At 42.6% G+C, this 22511-nt stretch overlaps 1 protein-coding gene across 14 annotated transcripts in view; it reads right to left on the bottom strand.

Annotated features, from left to right (window-relative positions):
* ATG7 (autophagy related 7) overlaps nucleotides 1-22511 on the bottom strand; it is a 252711-nt gene that overhangs the window by 177640 nt on the left and 52560 nt on the right. For all 14 annotated transcript variants that reach the window (XR_004001157.1, XR_004001158.1, XR_004001159.1 and 11 more), the window contains 3 exons: nucleotides 17094-17297; nucleotides 16716-16831; nucleotides 15666-15741 (listed from right to left, as the gene is read on the bottom strand). Coding sequence is in view for 11 of the 14 variants with exons in the window: in XM_030568359.1 (XP_030424219.1) it covers nucleotides 15666-15741; nucleotides 16716-16831; nucleotides 17094-17297 (396 nt within the window). In the remaining 3 variants the exon portion in view is untranslated. The remainder of the gene's footprint in view (nucleotides 1-15665; nucleotides 15742-16715; nucleotides 16832-17093; nucleotides 17298-22511) is intronic.

Genomic DNA, 22511 nt, shown 5'->3' with positions numbered 1-22511 from the left:
AAATCTGTAAGAGAACACTTCAACCTCCCTGGCCACACAATAGCAGATTTAAAGGTGGCCATCCTGCAGCAAAAAAACTTCAGGACTAGACTTCAAAGAGAAACTGCTGAACTTCAATTCATTTTCAAATTTGACACCATCAGCTCAGGATTATACAAAGACTGTGAATGGCTGGCCAACTACAAAAGCAGTTTCTCCTCCCTTGGTGTTCACACCTCAACTACTAGAAGAGGGCCTCATCCTCTATGATTGAACTAACTTCGTTATCTCTAGACTGATTCTTGCCTGCATATTTATACCTGCCTCTGGAAATTTCCACCACATGCGTCTGATGAAGTGGGTATTCACCTACGAAAGTTTATGCTCCAATACTTCTGTTAGTCTACAAGGTGCCACAGGACTCTGTCGCTTTTTACAGATCCAGACTAACACAGCTACCCCTCTGATACATAATTTTATTGCTCCTGCCACATAATCTAAGTCTAATATGTCACAACATGTTCAATAAAAGATATTACCTCACTCACCTTGTCTCTCACAGGATGTTCTGCTTCGTACAGAATTGAAAATCAGTTGTGTTTTAAACATCAAATCATATTGGTAAACTCATTCTCATTTGAATTTACCATAGTCCAAAATAATATTCCTCTCAATTGCTATTCCTAGTGTAGTGGAAGAAACCATGAACATGTAGTAACCTTGCTAGAACTGATGCCTAGATTTCATGCACTTATGAGACCATTACAGAACCCAAGTAGAATGGAGGGTTATCTCTAACACTACATGTCCTTGCTTTATAATGTGTTCCATTATAATATCAAGATCATTTTAATTACACTTCTACTCCGATATAACACAAATTCGGATATAATGCGGTAAAGCAGAGCTCTGTGGGGGCGGGGCTACATGCTCCGGCAGATCAACACAAGTTCGATATAACATGGTTTCAACTATAACACAGTAAGATTTTTTTGGCTCCCGAGGACAGCGTTATATCGGGGTGGAGGTGTATTTAACAGATTCTGCATTGCATTAATATTTACACATTATTATTAATTATTATTATTATTATTATTATTATTATTATTATTATTAACTTACCTCACTATCACCCTGGTATCTCTGATGGTCACTCCTACTATAGATGCTTCCAAAATGCTTGGGAGATATTGACATTATTACTGCCTTTCACCGTTATTATGTTGGCCATTTTGTAATTCTGTTATGCTGGGAAACCCATAACACTGCCATAGAGTACACTCAGGTCAGTTGTAACAGATTAATATAAACAGAGAATAGTAAGGGCTGGTCTACACTAAGGGGGGGAAATCAATCTAAGACATGCAACTTCAGCTACGTGAATAGCGTAGCTGAAGTCGAAGTATCTTAGATCGAGTTACCTACCGTCCTCACGGCGCGGGATCGATGTCCGCGGCTCCCCCTGTCGACTCCACTACTGCCGTTCATGTTGGTGGAGTTCCGGAGTCGACAAGAGCTCATTTGGGGATTGATATATCGCTTCTAGATGAGACGCGATATATCAATCCCCAAGAAATCAATTGCTACCCACCGATGACAGCAGGTAGTGAAGACATAGCCTAAGACAACCAATAGTCTCAGCATACGTAACAGCATCATTTCAGTGTAAACTGCATTGATTTTGCCACGTGCTTTGGTAACTACAGTAACAATAATATTAAATTAGCCATGTGTGACAATATAATTACTTATGATCAATAGTTTATCAAAAAAGTGTCTCATTGCTCAATTCACCTTTACATCAAACATACGTTACAAATGAAGGAAGGCCACATTTTAAGTAACATAAAACACACAGAAAAGGTCTGAACTGGCAAATTAGACAGATTGTACTCATACAACCTTTGTGCATTCAGCTTTGAACCCAACAGCATTCTTTATCAACGGGATCTTTACTCTATTATTTTGGTGAAAAGTAACAGTAATAGATGAACAAAATATATCATTATCCAAACTACAGAAACAATCTAATAGAAGTGAGCAGGTTTGGGGGTGTCAAAATCTGGTCACACATTCACACCAGTTAGTGGATTTTGGGGAGCTACATTAAAAGCCAGTATAGATGGAGTACAGTTCAAAAGAAAATAAAAACCTTTCAGACAAAAAAAAAAAGATAAGTTCAACATAAAAATATTGTATTCCATACTGACAGCGGCTGGCCCCAAAAGACTGCACAACAATTCATTTATGGTATCAATTTCATCAGACTTGCTTAGTCTAGACACTTCAGTTTAACAAGAGACTGGCAGAGGCTAACCTGTCTACTAAGAACTGAATCATAATTTCAAAGCCATAACTGCACATTAAATTACCTAATGGCCACATCTGATACTTTTTAAACAGTGAACTTTATACAGCTGTAAGAAAATGACATCAGGGCAAGCCAGATATTAGGCGACATAACCTATGATAGTTGAATTTGTCCTCGGAGGCTCCTGAATTCAGTTTGTTCTCAGCATCTCCTGCAAACTAACAAACTACCAAGAAAAAAAAAAACAAGAGGCAAGCCAACCCAGGACAAGAACCTAAATGCTTCTCAAAATACCTATTGCAAATTAAGCACAGCTAAAATAGAGCTATTAGAGGTTATGACAGCAAGCAACCAGCACACAAAAGAATGTACAAGAATAAGCGGGAGTAACAACATCTGCCAAAGAAGATCCCTACTCTAAAATAAAAAGAGCAGTCACAATCTGCTATGTCAACAATCCTGGGTTAAGAGTATGGCTATGCTTATGCTTAAACCGCTGCTGGAGCTGTGCCACTGTACCACTTCAGTGAAGCCACTCACTACAGCGATGGGAGAGGTTCTCCCACTGTTGTAGTTAATCCTCCTCCCTTAGAGGGAGATAGCTAGACTGACAGAACAATTCTTCTGTCAACCTAACCCCATCTACACTGGGGGTTGGGCTGGCTTAACTATCTCGCTCAGAAGTGTGGATTTTCACAGTCCTGAGCAACGGAGCTGCATCAATTTAACTTTTTAGCATAGACTTGCAGTAAGATTCACCAGGACAGTCCCTCTGCTTGTGTAAATCGCCATAGCTCCAATGAAGTCAAATTCCATTGCAAAAGCAAAGTCCAAAGAAGAGGCTGAAGGCTACGTCTACATTTAAAACCTATAGTGGTACAACTGCAGTGATACAGCTTTGCTGCTGTAGCACTTCAGTGAAGACACTTACTACAGCAATGAGAGGGGCTCTCCTGTTGCTGTAGGTAATCCATCTCCCCCAGAGGTGGCACCTAGGTTGACAGAAGAATTTTTCCATCACCGATTGCTGTCTACACCAAGTTGTAGGTTGGCTTAACTAAGTCTCTTAAGGGTGAGGATTTTTCACGCTTATGAGAAACGTAGCTATGCTGATGTAACTTCAGTGTGGACTAGCCCTTATACTGAGCATGTACTGTGTCCATTTGGGTCCTTGTTATTTATGGTCTGTCAGGTTCCATTATACTGCACTCTTATCTCAGATTTACTGCAATGGTACATTGTGACTAGTGGGCAGGAATTAACTCTGGTGTCCTCTGCCAACATTATTAGAAACACTTAAAAGCTTTATTGACTTCCTTTTTTGATATTACAATAAAACAAATTAATTCAATGACAGGACTCTGGGTTCAAGTTGTTACTTTAATGATCTGACACAGGTTCCCAAATGCATATCAGGAAGAAATTATTTTTTTCTCCCTAACCCTCTCTCTTATCGCCCCATTTGTTTCCTTCTCCTATTTTCTTCCATGGTATTCCTCAGTTCTGCACATCTCTCTCACCCATGGCCTGGTGCACAAGGCAATCACCCTCTCTTCTTTCAAACCCCTTCTTCCAAGAGGCAAACTAAGATAGAAACATGTCATGCACTGATCATAAAACTATATTTAAAATCTATAACTAACCTATACAACAGGACCATGTTCTGGGTTTGTCTATTCACTTAGATCACACGGTCCTTGGAGCAGGGACTACCTCTTCTTCTGTGTTTTGAACACCACTGGTGTTTAAACAAATAAATAAGAATACTACAAAGAAATTCAGATCTTATGCTGAGATTATCCTGAACTCACCTTCTTATGATAGACAGTCTCCAAACACAGGGCCAAACAAATTCTGCCTTCAGATGTATGCTGATGGATTTCCTCTGAAGGCAGATGGTCCTATCACTATTTACAGTTTTAAGGAGACTATTTCATTCTAAATTCTGAACTGTGTGGCATATTATTGCAATTAACCACTTGGTGGCACTGACATACAATATCTGAATTTATATAGGCAAGTACCGGTAACTACATTACTCGTTACTTTTATTTTCTATTCAAAATAGATACATATCAATCAAATATTATTTTCTTGTATTAAGCCTCATTTTTATTACATTGTTAGCTTTGATTTATGCAAGCAGCCAGGCATCACACATGAATGGTGTGGGAACTGGGCATAATTGAAGAACAGGTCATAAAAGTCTCAAATTGGATGCCAAAAACTGAGGACTACACTCCAATCCTTTTAGTCAAACTGAAAGAGAAGTTACTCACCCTCCTCATAAATATAATTCATCAAAATGAGTCTCCCTCTGGGGGCTCCACTTCAGGTGCGGGCAAATGCCTCATGCACCTCTGGTGGGAGCTTGTCATTAGCAATGTGCGTTCTGCCCACACATGCACTGTTGATATCCTTGTGCCCTGCACTGAGGATATATCAAGCTGCACAAGTGAACCACCCTCAGCTCCCTCTCCACCACTGAGTCTTAGAAGCTCTGAAGCAGAGGGTAAGGAGGCAGGTAATGGAGCACCCATAGGGAGACACATTTCAAACAACTACAGTGACTGCACACAGTGAGTAACCTCTCTTTCTTATTCAAGTAATGATCCTGAATGCTCCACTTCAGATGACTCCTGAGAAGTATCCCCTATAAAGAGGAGGGAACTCTGGAATCAAGTCCAGAACTGCATTGCAAACTGCCAAATCAGATCTAGAAGCGCTGACTAGAACATAGCATCTGGAGACATACATACCAATGACCACGTAACAACTCTGCAGAGCTCAGGTACTGGGACATTCTCAAGTAGAGCCACAGATGTAAACTGTGTCTTTGTAGAGTGAGCTAACACACCAGAATGCTCGCACCACCGTAACAAGCAATAATACATCCAGAAATTCATTTTGATAGCCTTTGGGTAGGAACAACAGAACCTTTAGATCTATCTGCAAATGCAACTAACAGTCTAAGAGATTTCCAAAATGATTTAGTCCTACGTAGTTAGAAGGCTAAACACCTGTCATAAACAGATAGCTAAGAGTTAATGTCTCTTTTACCTGTAAAGGGTTAACAAACAGTGACCTGCAACACCTGACCAGAGGACCAATCAGGAGACAAGATACTTTCAAATCTCGGTGGAGGGAAGCCTTTGTTTGTGGGTTTGGGGTTTGTGCGTTGTTCTCTCTGGGTCCTGGACGGGACTAGAGGTGCAACCAGATTTCTGCCAATCTCCCTGCTACAGTTTCCTATCTATTCAGAATAGTTAGTAAGTAAAAAGGTGGTTATAGTCTTTTAATTTGTTTTTCTTATTTGCAGATGTGTACTTGCTGGAAGTAGCTTAAATTGTGTTTCTGCTGGAGAAAGCTTCTTTCTATTGTCTAATAGCTATAAAAACCCTGTATATTTACCATCTTGATTACAGAGACAATTTTTATGTTTTTCCTTCTTTATTAAAGTTTTCCTCTTTTTTCTAGAATTTAATTGATTTTTTTTTTGGTTATCTTTTGTAAGACTCCAGGGAAGGGTCTGCACTCACCAGGGAATTGGTGGGAGAAAGAAAAGGGAGGAGGGAAGAAAAACCTGCTCTCTGCGTTTATCTCTGTATCTCTCTCTGGGGAAGAAGGGAAGGGGAAGGGGTGATTCAAGGAGTTGAATCACGGTGGTCTCCTAGTGTACCCAGGGCGGGAAAGAGCTGGGAGGAAGAAAAGGAGGGGGAAGGGAAATGGTTCATTCCCCTTTGTTGTGAGACTCAAGGAATCTGGGTCTTGGGGGTCCCCACGGAAATGTTTGGGGAGACCAGAGTTTATCAGGTACTCAGAATCCTAATTGGTGGCAGCCTATCAGATCTAAGCTGGTAATTAAGCTTAGGGGAATTCATGCTAGTACCCATTTTTTGGATGCTAAGGTCCAGATTTGGGAATTATACTATGACAACACCCTCCTCACATCTTGAGTATGGAAAGCAGTCTCCTGATTGGAATTATGTGGTTTTGGAAAGAAAACTGGAAGGTAAATGATCAGAATCAGAAGAAACTCAGAAGACACCTTAGGAAGGAACTTGGGGTGTGGCTGTAAGGAAACCTTGTCCTTATAGAATACTGTGTTAGAGGGGCCTGCCATTAAGGCCCCAATTTCTCTGACTCTGTGGCTGACGTAATAGCCATTAAGAAAGCTGTCTTCATAGACAAATTCTGTGAGGAGAAGGTTGCAATTGGTTCAAGGGAAGGTTTCATGAGGTTTTTTTTTAAGAACTAAATTAAGGTCTCGAACTGGGGAACGAACTTTCACCTGTGAAAAAAGATTTCCACAAACCTTATACTTGTAGGGTGAGCAAACAGCAAGAACTCTTCCACTGTGGTATGCAAAACTTTTAATGAACCTTAAGAGAACTGACAGTCCCATTTTCTTTAGTTGCAGCATGTAATCTAGAATAACTGGAAGTGAGGCAGATTTGGAAACAACTCCCTGAAGTTTGCACCAGTGACTAATTTTTCCTACTATTTAGTAATATATGTTGTACCTCTGTAGAATTTTTCCTACTATTTAGTAATATATGTTGTACCTCTAATTCTATGAACCATCAAGGAGACAAACCTTGACGTGGAAAATTCTCAGATTGGGATGCAGCAGTCAACTGGTGTCCTGGGAAAGGAGCTGAGGAGTGATCGGAAGACTTACCTCTGGACAAAGAGCTAGGTGAAACAGTTAAGGAAACCATGCCTGCTTCAACCACATTGGCACTATTAGAATAACTGTGGATTTGTCCTGTCTGATATTGTTCATTCTGAGGATCAGAGGCTTTGGGGGAAAAGGTATAAAACAGTTTCTTCATCCAAGAAAGGTATTCCCCAAGGAATTGTGACCTAAATGCCCCACTCCCTCTTGAACAGAATAGACGGTATTTTGGATGAGAGGCAGAAAATGAAAGCATGCATTTCTGATCACTGTAAGCTTCAACAGGTTGAAATGGACGGTGGTTTCATGGGGTGCCCATCTGCTCTGTACCTTGAGAGCACTGAGGTGTGCCCTCACCCACTCTAAAAGAGATGCATCCATGATTACAGTTAGCGTTTGTTAAAGGAAGGGAACTCGTGCACCTACATTGTGATGAACCTTCCACCAGCTTAGGGAGTGTTTCACCTGCTGAGGAACTGATGCCAGTTTGTGCAGGCTGTCTCTTTTTGGTGAGTACACTGACCTGAGCCATCCCTGGAAACAATGGAGTCATAATCTCACATTTTCTGTCACAAAAGTGCAACTGCCATGTGACCTAGAAGTCAAAGACTGTTTCTGTTGAAGTCTGAGGGCTCCCTTGCATACTTATGACAAGGTCTGATAGTGTCATGAACCTGTCCATGGGAAGGAAGACCTTGGATGCCAAGGAATCCAGGGATGCTCCTATAAATTGTATGTTCTGTATGGGAGTCAGTGTCGATTTCACCCAATTCAACTGAAGACCCAAGTCCAAGAACAGAGAATGTGCTGTCCACATGGCAATCAACACCTCTTGGTACAATCAACCCCTGAACAGTCTGTCAACAAGGTACAGGAATACCATGTCTGCCTGATGATGCAAATAGGCAGCCACTACCAACAGAACTTTTGAAAAAACAATTGGAGCCCAGGAAAGTCCAGATGACTGTACCCAGTACTGAACCCAGCCTATGACAAAACACAAGAACCTCCTGTGGAATGGGTGTATCGTTATGTGGAAGTATGTGTCTTGAAGGTCGAGGGCTGAAAACTAATACTCTGAATTTAGAGACAGAATAGCAGCTGTCAGGGTCGCCATTCTGAACTTTTGAGACTCAAAAATTTGTATAAGAGTCTTAGATCTAACATGGTCTCCACCCTCAGTTTTTCTTTGGCACAAGGAAGTACCTTTAGTAGAAGTCCTTTCCTTTGTGCTGACCAGGAACCAGCTCTATTACTCCAATATAAAGAAGGGTGTTTATTTCCTGTTTTCATAAGAACTCATGAGAGGGGTCTCTGAAGAGGGACAGGGGAGGGGATTGAGGAGGAGGGAGGGAGATAAAATGAACGATGTAGCCTAGCAACAATATTTCCAGCACACATTTGTCCTGAGATGATATGCTCCCATGTTTGTCAGAAACAGAAGAGTCAGTCTCCATATGGGAAGAGGCAGGCAAATCGTTGTAGCTGATAAGCTGAAGAGATAAGAGGGCTCAAACCTTAACCATTCTGTCAAAACTGGTGCTTCAAAGACGAAGTATGGGGCAAACTTGTATCAGGTGGATTAGAGGATTTATTTCTCCAGAACCTGTTTCTCTTTCCAGACCATTGCACCAGGTGGGATCTTTGGACTGTTTGTAATATACTGAATTTCCTTTTGTTCACTGGAGTGTAGTGGCCCTAGAATCTTCAGTAATATTCAACAATTCATCAGTATTCTCCGCAAACAACTTCAGTCAATCAAATGGGAAGTCCTCTACTGTATTCCAGACTTTTCTGGGGAAACTAGACAACTGGAGCCACGATGCCCCTGTGCATTACCATTACTGCTGCATCCAAAGCCACCTGGAGAGATGGTCTGGCCAATAACCATCTCTCAGCTTGTTCCTTTTGGTCTGGAGGGAGACCAAAGAACCAAACTTTTGCATACTTTGTAACATTGTTTTTGGCCCTCAGCACCTGGTAATTTGTGATGTGGAAATGTAGGGTTGCAGATGAATAAGATTTTCTCCTCAGAAGGTCCAGGTGCTTCTGGTGTCTGTCACATAGGATGGACTTACACCAGTGTTGCTCTGTACATTCACTGAGTCAGCTACTAGAGTTGGGTGGAGGGTGAGAAAACAGAAACTCAGAGGTATTGGTGAGAACACACTACTTGTTACTGGCTCTCTTACACATAGTGTTACTGTGGCCAGTGTGCGGCAAATGCATTGCGCAGGTTCCAGCACAGCCTTGTCAACAGGAAGGGCAACTCTGGATGGCATCGCAGACTGAACAACATCCAATAGCTTGTGTTGAGATTCTTTGACCTCATCAATAGGTATCTGCAGAGAGTCTGCCACACGTTTAATGAGGTCTTGACACTGTCAAAAATCATCGAGTGATGAGGGGATAAGATGACAGTCTGAAGGGTAGCTCCTTTCTCTGCCCTAGCCTCCTGATCCTCAAAAATTTCCTCCTGTTGAGTGGTGTGCTGGGGAGTGGAAGCTTGAGTTGAGCTTCTTGATAGGAGAGGGTTGGAGAACTGCTGGTAATCAGCTGCCCAGGGATCCCAATATAAGCATGGAGGACCATATGGGGGTGGGGGTGGCATCCAAGGCTGTTCCTACCAAAAGCAATGAGGTCCCTGGACATGAGGGAAGAAAGAGAACCCACAGAATTATAGACCAGTCAGTCTCACCTCAGTTCCTGGAAAAATCATGGTCCAGGTCCTCAAGGAAACCATTTTAAAGCACCTGGAGGAGAGAAAAGTGATCAGGAACAGTCAACATGGATTCACCAAAGGCAGGTCATACCTGACCAACCTAACTGCCTTCTATGATGAGATAACTGGCTCTGTGGATATGGGGAAAGCAGTGGACGTGATATATTTTGACTTTAGCAAAGCTTTTGATATGGTCTCCCACCGTATTCTTGCCAGCAAGTTAAGGAAGTATGGATTGGATGAATGGACTGTAAGTTGGACAGAAAGCTGGCTAGATTGTCAGGTTCAACAAATAGTGATCAACAGCTCAATGTCTAGCTGGCAGCTGGTATCAAGCGGAGTGTCCAGAGGTCAGTTTTGTTCAACATCTTTATTAATGATCTGGATGATGGGATGGATTGCAGCCTCAGCAAGTTCGCGAATGACACTAAGCTACGGGGAGAGGTAGATATGCTGGAGGGAAGGGATAGGGTCCAGAGTGACCTAGACAAATTGGAGAATTGGGCCAAAAGAAATCCGACGAGGTTCAACAAGGACAAGTGCAGAGTCCTGAACTTAGGACAGAAGAATCCCATGCACCTCTACAGGCTGGGGATTGACAGGCTAAACAGCAATGCTGCAGAAAAGGACCTAGGGATTACAGTGGATGAGAAGCTGGGTATGAGTCAACAGTGTGCCCTTGTTGCCAGGAAGGCTAATGACATATTGGGCTCAGGGCCGGCTCCAGCTTTTTTGCCTCCCCAAGCAGCAAAGAAAAAAAAAAGATTGAGCTGCCACCAAAGCGGCGCAGACAGAGTAAAGGACCCATCGTTGAAATGCTGCTGCAGACCCAGACGTGCTGCCCATTTCTATTGGCCGCCCTAGGCACCTGCTTCCTTCGCTGGTGCCTGGAACCAGCCCTGATTGGGCTGCATTAGTAGGAGCATTGCCAGCAGATCGAGGGAAATGATTATTCTCCTCTATTCAGCACTGGTGAGGCCACATCTGGAGTACTGCGTCCAGTTTTGGGCCCACCACTGCAGAAAGGATGTGGACAAATTGGAGAGAGTCCAGCGCAGGGCAACAAAAATGATCAGGGGCTGGGGCACAACTTATGAGGAGAGACTGAGGGAACTGGTCTTGTTTAGTCTGCAGAAGAGAAGAGTAAGGAAGGAGGGTTCCAAAGAGGATGGAGTGTGGCTATTCTCAGTGATGGGAAATGACAGAACAAGGAGCAGTAGTCTCAAGTTGCAGTGGGGGAGGTCGAGGTTGGATATTAGGAAACACTCTTTCACTAGGAGGGTGGTGAAGCGCTGGAATGGGTTACCTAGGGAGGTGGTGGAATCTCCTTCCTTAAAAGTTTTTAAGGCTCAGCTTGACAAAGCCCTGGCTGGATGATTTAGTCGGTGTTGGCCCTGTTTTGAGCAGGGGGCTGGACTAGATGACCTCCTGAGGTCTCTTCCAACCCTAATCTTCTATGATTTTCCCTGTATCTTTGAGAAAGGGGGTTCCTGTATGGGTGTGCAGGAGACGCCTGAACAGGGATTGATGATAATGAAAAGGAGGTGAATTAGACTTTACTGAAGATTTATAATGGTCTGGAGACCAAGTGGTTCTTCATACCAGGAGATCATCGATACTTGGAAGCAATGGAGACTCTGGCTCAGCAATCACGATAGATCCTAAAGTCTTGCAGTACCAAGCAGAGTTGTGGTACCAAGTCGAGTTGCAGCAGTAAGTGAGGTTGTGGTTCTTGTGGTCTGGCTCTGAAGTGGAGCAAAGGCAGTGCTCCATAATTAACAGTCGCAGCTTGGTTTCTCTATGCCCTGGATTTGAAGGCTGAACAGAAATTACATTTCTATGGGATGTGGGACTCCCTTGGCAGTGAATGCACTTAGCATGTCCATCACTGACTGAGATCCCCCCTCTACCCATAATGCAGTATTTAAACCTGCTGAACTAGGCATGCCACTTTCAGGGAGGACTTACTGGGACGAAATAAAATAATCTTCCAAATAACCAGTAACTAACTACTACTAACGAAAAACTAAAATATTCCAAGCGAGACTGCAAGACAGCAAATAGCCAAAGCACGCACAATGCAGACATGCTAGGATCTGTCCCAGGCCGGGATGGCTGAGAAGAAACTGAGGACAGTTCGCCTGTGCAGTCTGATATAGCTTTGGTGAGGGTCATGAGGATATCAGCAGCGCATGTGTGGGCTGAACGGACACTGTTAGTGAAAATCTCCAATCAAAGGTATGTGGGACACTACTCGAAAAATAATAATGCCTTACTCTATGAGCAGTTCTATTGCCATCAGACTTACTCATGAAGTACCGTTAGTTTCAATTTGATGCCAGAAACAATCAGAATCTGGGGCTGAAGCACCCAAAATTAGTGAAAATTATTTGAAAAATGAAGCCAAGATGTCCTTAAAAGCCACAGAAAAAAGTATAACTAGGGAAGAAAAAAGAGAGATGCAGCAATGTTATAAGAAATACCAACTAAAATTTGCCTAACGAGAAATTAGACTGGGAAACTAAGGCAGTTCCTTCCTTTTATACTAAAAGGATATGCTATGGGCAAAGAGGGCACAATGATAGGATTACATCTCCTTAACCAACAGGGAACTTTTTGTCCAAATGCAGGAAGACAGGGTGAGAAAGAAAATGCTGACCTTGCATGAAGGCATTGCAACACAGCTAACTATTATTGTGCAAATGTCTCTTGTAATAAACACAGGATTCCTGACCACTTTGTAAAAAGTAGTTTGACTAGACACACAAAGAGCAGTTTGACTTAATGCTGTTCCTCCTTTGGAAGGGAGACAAAAATCTTAAAATTTGCAATAATGCTAGCAAGCAACTACACAAATACTAATACCATACTTTCCCCACATATGGTTGCATATTCACTGGGCTTAAAGAATGCAAAACAAAGGAGTGGCCAATAAAGTAATTCTTTAGAGACTAAAAATCAGAAAAAAGTATCTAGTGAAGTAAGTGAATGGCTGGACAATTGCATTGCTCAAAGAGATAAGCAATACATAATAGGATTAGTTGCCATAGTACTTAGAAAACATGGATTCCTATATTTTGACATTTGACACCCAATGAAGAAACTTTTGCTCAACAGTATCTGGATGGAAAAGACTGTAATTTAACATAAAATGTGGAAGCAAAACCATGTCTGACACAAGAACAATAACTAAATTAAGGTTTTCTCAGTCTGAAGCCTAATATTTTATGAAGGACATATCTTAAGAATACAGTTCAGTAAATGACAATGAGGCAAGTGAATACCATGCAAGGTTCGCAACAAAAACTATAGGCTACTTATAGGTTATATAGACAATTTTCATTTGCAGGAAGTATAGGGAATGGAAAATATTATTTTTGACCTACATGAACGCCTGGAGAGTTTCAACAGCAAGTGTCACACAGAATACAGCATTAGTGCAATCTTCTTTGCATCCAAACATGGAAGGCAGTGAACAGGAAATTATTTTCATATTAATGCTGATTCGGTATTCTTTATTTAAGACAAGGTAGAAATGTAATTCTGTTTTACAAAGTACACCAGCATAAGATTGACATTTTGATACATATAGTAACAAGTGTAAGGTTAAAACTCATATACAATGAAGTCAGAGCAAATATATTACAATTTGATTTTTATATTACTATTTATTGAAGATTTAACCTTCAAAAATAGTGGTCACTGTTAAACACATTCCCTCTCCTCCCAACTTCAACTAAATATTGTTTTCCCCATATTATCCCATTTCTCTTAGAAGGAGCTATATCCACAATATTACGAAGAGAAATCTTTCTCAATAAAAGGCAGGACTTTTTAACTAAAAAAGCAAATACTTTTCAGTGTATATGTTTTCATTATGGAAGTGAATGACTTGATCATGAAGAGAATGAGGTTTTGCTTTGGCTGTTGTTTCTCCTTATCTCAAAAGGAAAACAATCCCCTCTGGATAAATGTAGAAATCTTTATTTGCACTCAGTTCAGATAATATGCCATGCTGTGCTAGGAGACTGATACAAAAACATCCCTGGAGCAAGTGAGTTGTTCCAAGTAATCTCTTAAAACCTCCACAACTATCAAACAGGAAGTATGGATATTTTTATCACTTAAAATATATAAGCTGAACCGAATATGTATTTTTATATAGATCATTTCCTTTAATTCTCTGGACGTTACAAAAAACCTAAACAAACCAACCACTAATGATTTTACCTTCTCTTTTTGGGACATTAAACTAAAGTCCAGTCTGATTTTACAATTTACAAAGACCCCAAATGCCACTTAAATACATGATATAACCCTTTATTAACGTCCTTCAGGATATCACACAACCCCAATTAGCCAAAGTTCTCAGAGGGACTGTCATAAACAGATAGTAGGAGTTAATAAAACAGAAGTACTTTATATCTCTTTTGCTTGTAAAGGGTTAACAAAATCAGTGAGCCTGGCTGTCACCTGACCAGAGGACCAATCAGGGGACAGGATACTTTCAAATCTTGAGGGAGGGAAGTTTTTGTGTGTGCTGTTAGTGTTTGGTTGTTGTTCACTCTGGGGGCTCAGAGGGATCAGACGTGCAAACAGGTTTCTCTCCAATCTCTCCGATACAGGCTCTTATAAGTTCAGAATAGTACTAGGTAGATAAAGTGAGTTAGGCTTATGGTTGTTTTCTTTATTTGCAAATGTGTATTTGGTTGGAAAGAGTTCAAATTGGTATTTTGCTGAAAGGATTTTAATTTGTACTTGTATACTTAGGCTGGGAGGGTATTCCCAGTGTCTATAGCTGAAAGACCCTGTACCTATTCCATTTTAAATTTACAAAGATAATTTTTACTGTTTTTTCTTTCTTTAATTAAAAGCTTTTCTTGTTTAAGAACCTGATTGTTTTTTCATTCTGGTGAGACCCCAGGGAACTGGGTCTGGATTTACCAGGGAATTGGTAGGGAGAAAGGAGGGAAGGAGGAGAGAAAGGTTAATTTCTCTCTGTGTTAGGATTACTTTCGCTCTCAGGGAGAATCTGGGAGGGGGAGAGAGAAGGAGGGGGGAAGGTAAATTTTCCTCTCTGTTTTAGGATTCAAGGAGTTTGAATCACAGTGATCTTCCAGGGTAACCCAGGGAGGGGGAGTCTGGGAGAGGCAAAGGTGAGGGAAAGGATTTACTTTCCTTGTGTTAAGATCCAGAGGGACTGGGTCTTGCGGGTCCCCGGGCAAGGTTTTGGGGGGGCAGAGTGTACGAGGCACTGGAATTCCTGGTTGGTGGCAGCGCTACAAGTACTAAGCTGGTAATTGATCTTAGAGGAATTCATGCTGGTACCTCATCTTTTGGACGCTAAGGTTCAGAGTGGGGAATTAGACCATGACAGGGACATTGGAAACTGTTGAATAAACAGAATTCTGGACAAAAGAGGAAGCCAGGCTATCACCTTGGAAATGCTGCGCTTTAAGTCCCCAGCACTGCATCACAGTCAAGAGGGGTTGTAGGCCAGCTTGGTAGACTGGTGGCCAATTTGGTAGAGTGGTATCAAGCTTTACAAAGGATTGGACTATGGGTCCCGAGGTGGCTTTGAGGCATCTTTTCAGCTTCCTTCTCCATCAATACTGAAGCTAGCTGGCTGTTGGTTCTTTGTGTAAAGCAAAGCAGTTTCAAGACTGCTACTTTATGCTGGCTACCCAGGGCCATCCCTCCTTTCTCTGAAGGTAGTCCTGGCAGCTAGGGATTGTTGGGACAAACACACAAGTGTACACTGCCACAAGACTCGTCCACACAGATTCAAACAGCACAAAGCAGCCAGAGTGCAGTCTAGGATCTGGCCATATATCTCCTTATTCAGTTAGGATACCTCATTTTGCACTACCACATTTATGTCATGTTTTTATCAAGACAAAATATGTGACATTTATTCTGTACAAGTCCCCATAGCTACATATATCAACTAGTTGATTTATTCCTAGTTCACTGACCTGATGAGGCACAAGCCCAAGAGAGGTAGGTGGTTCATTCATTCTGTCATCACTACTGCTAGCAACAGCATAACCACTGGCAAAAATCAAAGAAAGAAAATTAGAACAAAAGACTAAGCCTAAGGCTGGTGGAAAATCATCTTCTGAAATGTCTGACAGAAAATGACATACATCTTCACAAAATATTTATGTTAAAAAAACAAAACATTCCAGTTTTAAACCTGAAAACCTAAAAAATTGCAGAAAACTGTTGACCAAGAGGGAAAAATTCATTTTTGTCAAAAATTTTCATGGGGGAAAAACATCATTTCCAGACCAGCTCTAAGACATTTCCTTCCATAACCAACTTATGCTTTAGAGCCTTGATCTTCTAAGGGAACCAATTTGGAAGCTCCCTTTCATACTCAGCACAGGCCTGCAAGGATCCCTTTCCAACGTCAGGGCTTCAGAGACATATCACTTACTCAGACCTAAATCATAACTTCCTTTATTTGTTTTTCTTTTCATAGATTTTAAGGTCAGATGTGACTATTATGATTAGCTAGTCAGACTTCCTGCAAAACACAGGCCAGAGAATTTCACCCAGTGATTTCTGCTTTAAACCCAATAACTTTTGGGTTAAGCTAAAAAGATCACAATTTTTTGGTTTACAATGAAGCCTCTGATGGGCTTCATAGCAAATAGTTACGATAGGTCCTCATTACAAAGAAATATGCAGTGGGAACACTAAGATTATTAGCAACATTTTTTTCCTACTGAAATGTTATGTTTTCAGTACTTCTTTTAAAGATAACAAATGCATAAAAGCAATAGGCAAGGCAAATGTCCCCACTCTTCAAATAAGAACTTTTTTAAGCAAAATTCTAACTATGGTTGTAATAATGAAGTCTGCATTGCATGAGATACCTGCATATATTTATTAATATTCAAAACTTACAGGACTCCTCTAACTCTACTTAATGTGTAATAAAAATACTGGAGAGAACTGCTCCTTCCCCAAAATACCTGTTGTCCTATAAATACCTCCCTTTCCCCTCAAATAAGACTCACCCTTCTGGATGCTGCAAAACAGAAGCCATTAGCTCTACTGCAAGGGCTCCAGCTATCATGGCTAATCCTGGTCGACTGACTGTGCACTGCTGATCCAATGTCCGATCCCTGGTGGACTACAGAGAAAAACAATTCTCACACACACACACTTACTTGAAAGTACTTGGCTACCCCATTGCACAAGAAATTTTTAATACCTGTCATTCAATGAATACAGGGTGGCAATATCTCTCTGAATATCAGTAAAAGGGATTTGCTATAAATAAACATCACTTACAGTGACAAATTAGGTTTCATAAAGGGATCATTTTTAATGCAATAAAAAACAAACAACCTGAAATGCGTCCACAGTAACTATTTGCCTAAAGCTCTACTCACATCCCCCGGTGCCACAACATCATTGCAGAAGTAGCAGCCAAGTTTATAGCCAGGGATGTTTGAAAAGAGCGATGATCCCAGGAGATCAGCAGAGCCAGAGGCATTGCTGGAACATGAATCACCAGACTCCTGCTGCTTTGGTTTCTTTAGTCCATGTCTCATCACAACAAATGTGTCAAATCCCAATGCAGCATTGATGACCAGCTATAAAAAATAAAGAAGAGCACAGGTAGCCAAAGAAAAAACAGCTTATATGTTTTGAAAATTATGAATAGAATTTTATTACTTACAATAAAATACAAACCGCAGTTAACTGTTAAAGAATGTCAAATTGTGTATTTAATTACCACAATTTTCTTCATACAATATATTTTCAGAAATACTATCTGCAGTTAGATTAATACAAACAATGCATCCCATTATCACCATGGACATTAGGCTTAATGAAGTGAGTTGAATTGCAGAGCTTGAGCCCTGCAGAAATGCTGCGCTCAGACTTGGTGGGGACTGAGTTTTCTGAAATGGTAAACCATAAACAAGCTTCTCTGTGGAAGAAGTTGTGTGTATTTGTGTTCCAAAAACAAAAGGGGAAAAAGTGTAAAATGAGACATTCAGAACATAAATAGTGGGTCAAACCAACGGTCCATTTAGCCTAGTATCCTGTCTTCGAATGATGGCCAATGACAGATGCTTCAAAGGGAATAAACATAACAGGGCAATTATCAAGTGATTCTTCTCATGATCCACTCCCAGCATCTGGCAGTCAGAGATTTAGGGGCTGCATCCCTGACCATCTTGGCTATAACCAGTGATGGTTCTAACCTTTATGAACTTCTCCAATTGCTTTTTGACTGCCCTTCACTTAAGGAACTGGGGAGAATTGGGGCATTTATAAACTAATGTAACATTTATAAATTTAGGGCCAGATTTTGATCTCACACAAGTGATTATACAGAGTAACTCCACTAAAGTCAGTGGGATTACTGCAGATCTCACTGGTGTAACTAAGATAGAAATCTGGCAAAGTAGCTAAAGAGCTAAAAGTTTGGCTCTAACTCACATTGTGTTTTCAAGTATGCCATGTGTTTTTTTTACAGTATATTCAAGCAAGAGCTATTGAAGTATTCTGAATACTACCTGGGAACAGTAATTATTTGCAGGAAGAAGTATTTCATTTCATTTGAAATACTATTCAGTATTTTCATTTCATTGTGATTTGAAATGTAACTCATTAAACACTCCTATGTGAAAATAGAAAAGCAACACAAAGCCACTTATCATCCAAAAAAGAGAATTTCTGATGAGCAATGCCAGTAATTACCTATTTAAGACCCTCATTCATGTAGAGTCAGAATAGGAACCCAACACTCAGGATAAGATGGTTACTTACCTTTTGTAACTGTTGTTCTTCGAAGAGGTGTTGTTCACGTCCATTCTAGGTGTGTGCGCATTACATGCACAGATGTCAAAACTTTTTCCCTTAGCAGTTCCCATTAGGACAGCAGAGGAGCCCCCTAGTGACGCCCTTATGGCACTGTATTTGCCGGCCCGACCCCCCTTCAGTTCCTTCTTGCCACTGACTCTGATAGAGGGGAAGGGGGGCGGGTATTCTAATGGATGTGAATAACACATCTCAAAGAACAACTGTTACCAGACCTAAGTAACCATCTTTTCTTCTTCAAGTGCTTGTTCACGTCCATTCCAATTAGGTGACTTCCAAGCTGGCCATCAGAGGTGGGTAGAAGTCAAGGAATGATTGACTGGAGGACAGCCCTGCTGACCACTGTATCATCTCTGGCCTGTTAGTTGATGGCATAGTGGACTGTAAACGTATGCACTGAGGACCAGGTGGCTGCTTTGCAGATTTCATGGATGGGTACCTGCGCCATAAAGGCGGTTGAAAACACTTGTGCTTTCATCGAATGGGCTGTGATTGCCGGAGCTGGGACCTTAGCCAACTCACAGCACGTGTGAATGCAGTCTGTGATCCAGGACGAGATGAGCCGAGAAGATACTGGAAGGCCCTTCAGTCTATTGGCTATGGCCACAGACAGTTGGGTTGATTTGTGAAAAGGCCTTGTGCGCTCTATGTAGAACACTAGGGCTCTTTGAACATCTAGTGTATGCAAGCTCTGCTGATGCGGGCTTGTGTGAGGCTTTGGAAAAAAACACAGGCAACTATCCTGTCCCATGTGGAACTGGGAGACCACCTTGGGGAGGATTCTAGGGTGCGGTCTAAGTTGCACCTGTCCTTATGAAACACTGTATAAGAGGGTTCGGAGGTGAGAGCCTTTAGTTCATACACTCTCCTTGCCAATGTAATGGCCACCAAGAATACTACCTTCCATGAAAGGTAAAGGAGGGAACAAGCGGCCAGGGGCTCAAACGATGGGCTCATCAGCTTGGAGAGGGCCAGGTTCAGATTCCAGGTTGGTACTGGTGATCGAGAGTAAGGGTGCTCCCTCTCCAATCTCTTGAGGAAACGCATCACCATGGGATTTGAGAACACCAAGTGCCCAGATTCCCCTGGATGGAAAGCTGAGATAGCCATCAGGTGTACTCTGATGGATGAAAGCGATAGGCTTTGTTGCTTGAGGTGAAGTAGGTAGTCCAGAATAACCGAGATAGAGACCTGGAGTGAAAATAGACATCTGGCTTCACACCAGCAGGAGAACCTTTTCAACTTGGCCAAGTAAGTTGACCTAGAGAAACTGCTGAGCTTCAGTTCATCTGCAAATTTGACACCATCAGCTCAGGATTGAACAAAGACTGTGAATGGCTTGCCAACTACAGAACCAGTTTCTCCTCTCTTGGTTTTCACACCTCAACTGATAGAACAGGGCCTCATCCTCCCTGATTGAACTGACCTCGTCATCTCTAGCTTGCTTGCTAGCATATATATACCTGCCCCTGGAAATTTCCACTACATGCATCTGAGGAAGTGGGTATTCACCCACGAAAGCTCATGCTCCAAAACGTCTGTTAGTCTATAAGGTGCCACAGGATTCTTTGCTGCTTTTACAGATCCAGACTAACACGGCTACCCCTCTGATAAGTTGACCTAGTGGAAGGTTTCCTGATGCCAAGAAGTAGTTGTCTCACTGGCTGAGAGCACTGGCTCTCCATCAAGTTTAGCCATGGAGCTTCCAAGCCATGAGGGGCAGGGACTGTAGGTTTGGGTGGAGAAGGCGCCCGTGTTCCTGAGTGATACAGGGGTAAGGCTATTGGTACTGATAGTTCGAGGAGTGTTTTTACCAGTGCTGACGTGGCTAGGACGGGGCAAGCAGGATCACTATTACTCTGTCCCTGCCTATCCTGAGCAAGATCCAGTGGATCAGCGGGATTGGAGGGAAGGCATACTTCAGGCTCTTTCCCCACTGCACTAAGAACGTGTCAGAGATGGAGCACGGGCTGTGGTTTTGAAATGAGCAGAACCGAGGGCACTGTTTGTTGTCCTTGGTGGTGAATAGATCTACTTGGGGATAACCCTACTTTTGGAAAACTGACTACAGGACATCTGATCAGACCGACCACTCGTGAGCTTGGTAGGACTTGCTGAGGTGATCTGCCAGCTTGTTCCTCACCCCAGGGAGGTAGGATGTTTCCAGCTCTATGGACCAGGCTATACAGAAGTCCTAGAGGAGAAGAGCTTCATGGCAGAGGGGTGAGGAGCAAGCTCCACCCTGTTTATGTAGAACATGGCGGTGGTGTTGTCTGTCAAGACTGTCATGCTGTGACCTTGCAAAGTGGCATGAACAGTTTGACAGGCCAGACGAACCGCTCTGAGCTCCTTCGGGTTGATATCTCGTGTTGCGTCCACAGACCTTGTGTTCTCAGTTCCCCTAGGTGTGCACCCCAACCCTACTGGTTGGTCCAGCTACCAACGCAGAGACTCTCGGACTTGCCCGGATACCGTTACTACCATGTCCAGGCTATCTTGTGCTGGGCAGTAACATGATGCGAGCCATGCTTGTAGGGGTCTGAGACTCAGTCTGGCATGCTTGACTACATAAGTACAGGCTGCCATATGCCCTATTAACTTCAGGTAAACCCTCACAGTTATGGTGGGGTATTGTAATATCATCTCAACTATTTGTTCTATGGCCTGAAACCTGGGTTCTGGGAGGCTTGCTTTTGCCTGTACTGAGTCCAGGACAGCCCCTATGAATTCTATCCTTTGGGTCTGTATGAGTGACAACTTGCTTACGCTGAGAAGGAGCCCCAATCTGTGAAAGGTGTCCCTGACCAGTGTAACATGGGATGCCAATCGTCGAGGTACAGGTACACTCAACTTTCTTTTGAACAAAAAATTCCGCTAGCACCGCCATGCACTTGGTGAACACGTGGAGGGGGGGCTGCGGAAAGGCCAAACGGGAGCACCGTGAACAAGTAATGCTAGCAGTTTATCACAAACCATAGGAAGCGTCTGTGTGCTGGAAATAAGTGTCCTTCATGTCGAGGGCAGTGTACCAATCTCTCATATCCAGTGATGGGATGACAGTGCTTAGGGAGGCCATGCGGAACATGAGCTTGACCATGAATTTTTTGAGCTCGCGAAAGTCTAGAATGGGTTGTAGACCCCCCTTTGCTTTGGGGATTAGGTAATAACAGGAGTAAAATCCCTTTCCCCATAGCTCCTGGGGATCTCCTCCACCACCCCTATATTGATGAGCGATCATACCTCCTGCATAAGGAGTTGCTTGTGAGAGGAGTCCCTGAAAGACGGGGAAGGTGGATGGGAGGGAGGTAAAGAGGAAAACTGGAGGGAGTATCCCACCTGTACCATGCGTAGGACCCAGCGGTCCGACATTATACGGGACCATGCATGGTGTAAGTGGGATAACCGGTTTAAAAACTGTGGGGAGGGATCCTGGGATTGGATTGGTAGGTTGCCCTCGTGAGTGCTTTCAAAACCCTTGCTTGTTTCTGGCTGGGGCTTATTTGGGCCTTGGTTAGACACGTTGTTCGATGGCCTGCCTCTATTAATCCTGCCTCGCCTGCAGTAGGGGTCTTGTCTGAGGCGAGGCTGGTATTGCCTTTGCTGTGGAGGTTGAAGCCTGAAGAGCTTCCTCTGGGTTGCTGGTGTATGCATTCCCAGGGATTTCGTTGTATCCCTGGAATCCTTGAGGCTATGCAGCCTGGAGTCCATTTGCTCAAAAAAAAAAAAAAAAAAGGCCAGAGCCTTCGAAAGGGAGGTCTTGCAATGTGTTCTGGACCTCAGGAGGGAGGCCTGACGCCAGTGGCCATGCTGAATGCCTCATAGCCACTCCTGATTATATGATTCTGAACACAGAGTCAGCAGAATTGAGGGAGGCTTGCAGAGATGTCTTGGCTACTGTTTTTCCTTCCACAATTAGCACAGAAAGCTCTGCATGCAAATCCTGTGGCAGGCGATCCTTAAACCTGGAGAGAGCATTC

The sequence above is a fragment of the Gopherus evgoodei genome, chromosome 7 (genome assembly GCF_007399415.2).
Source record: "Gopherus evgoodei ecotype Sinaloan lineage chromosome 7, rGopEvg1_v1.p, whole genome shotgun sequence".
Taxonomy (NCBI): domain Eukaryota; kingdom Metazoa; phylum Chordata; order Testudines; family Testudinidae; genus Gopherus; species Gopherus evgoodei.
This window is presented reverse-complemented; position numbering and strand designations above follow the sequence as displayed.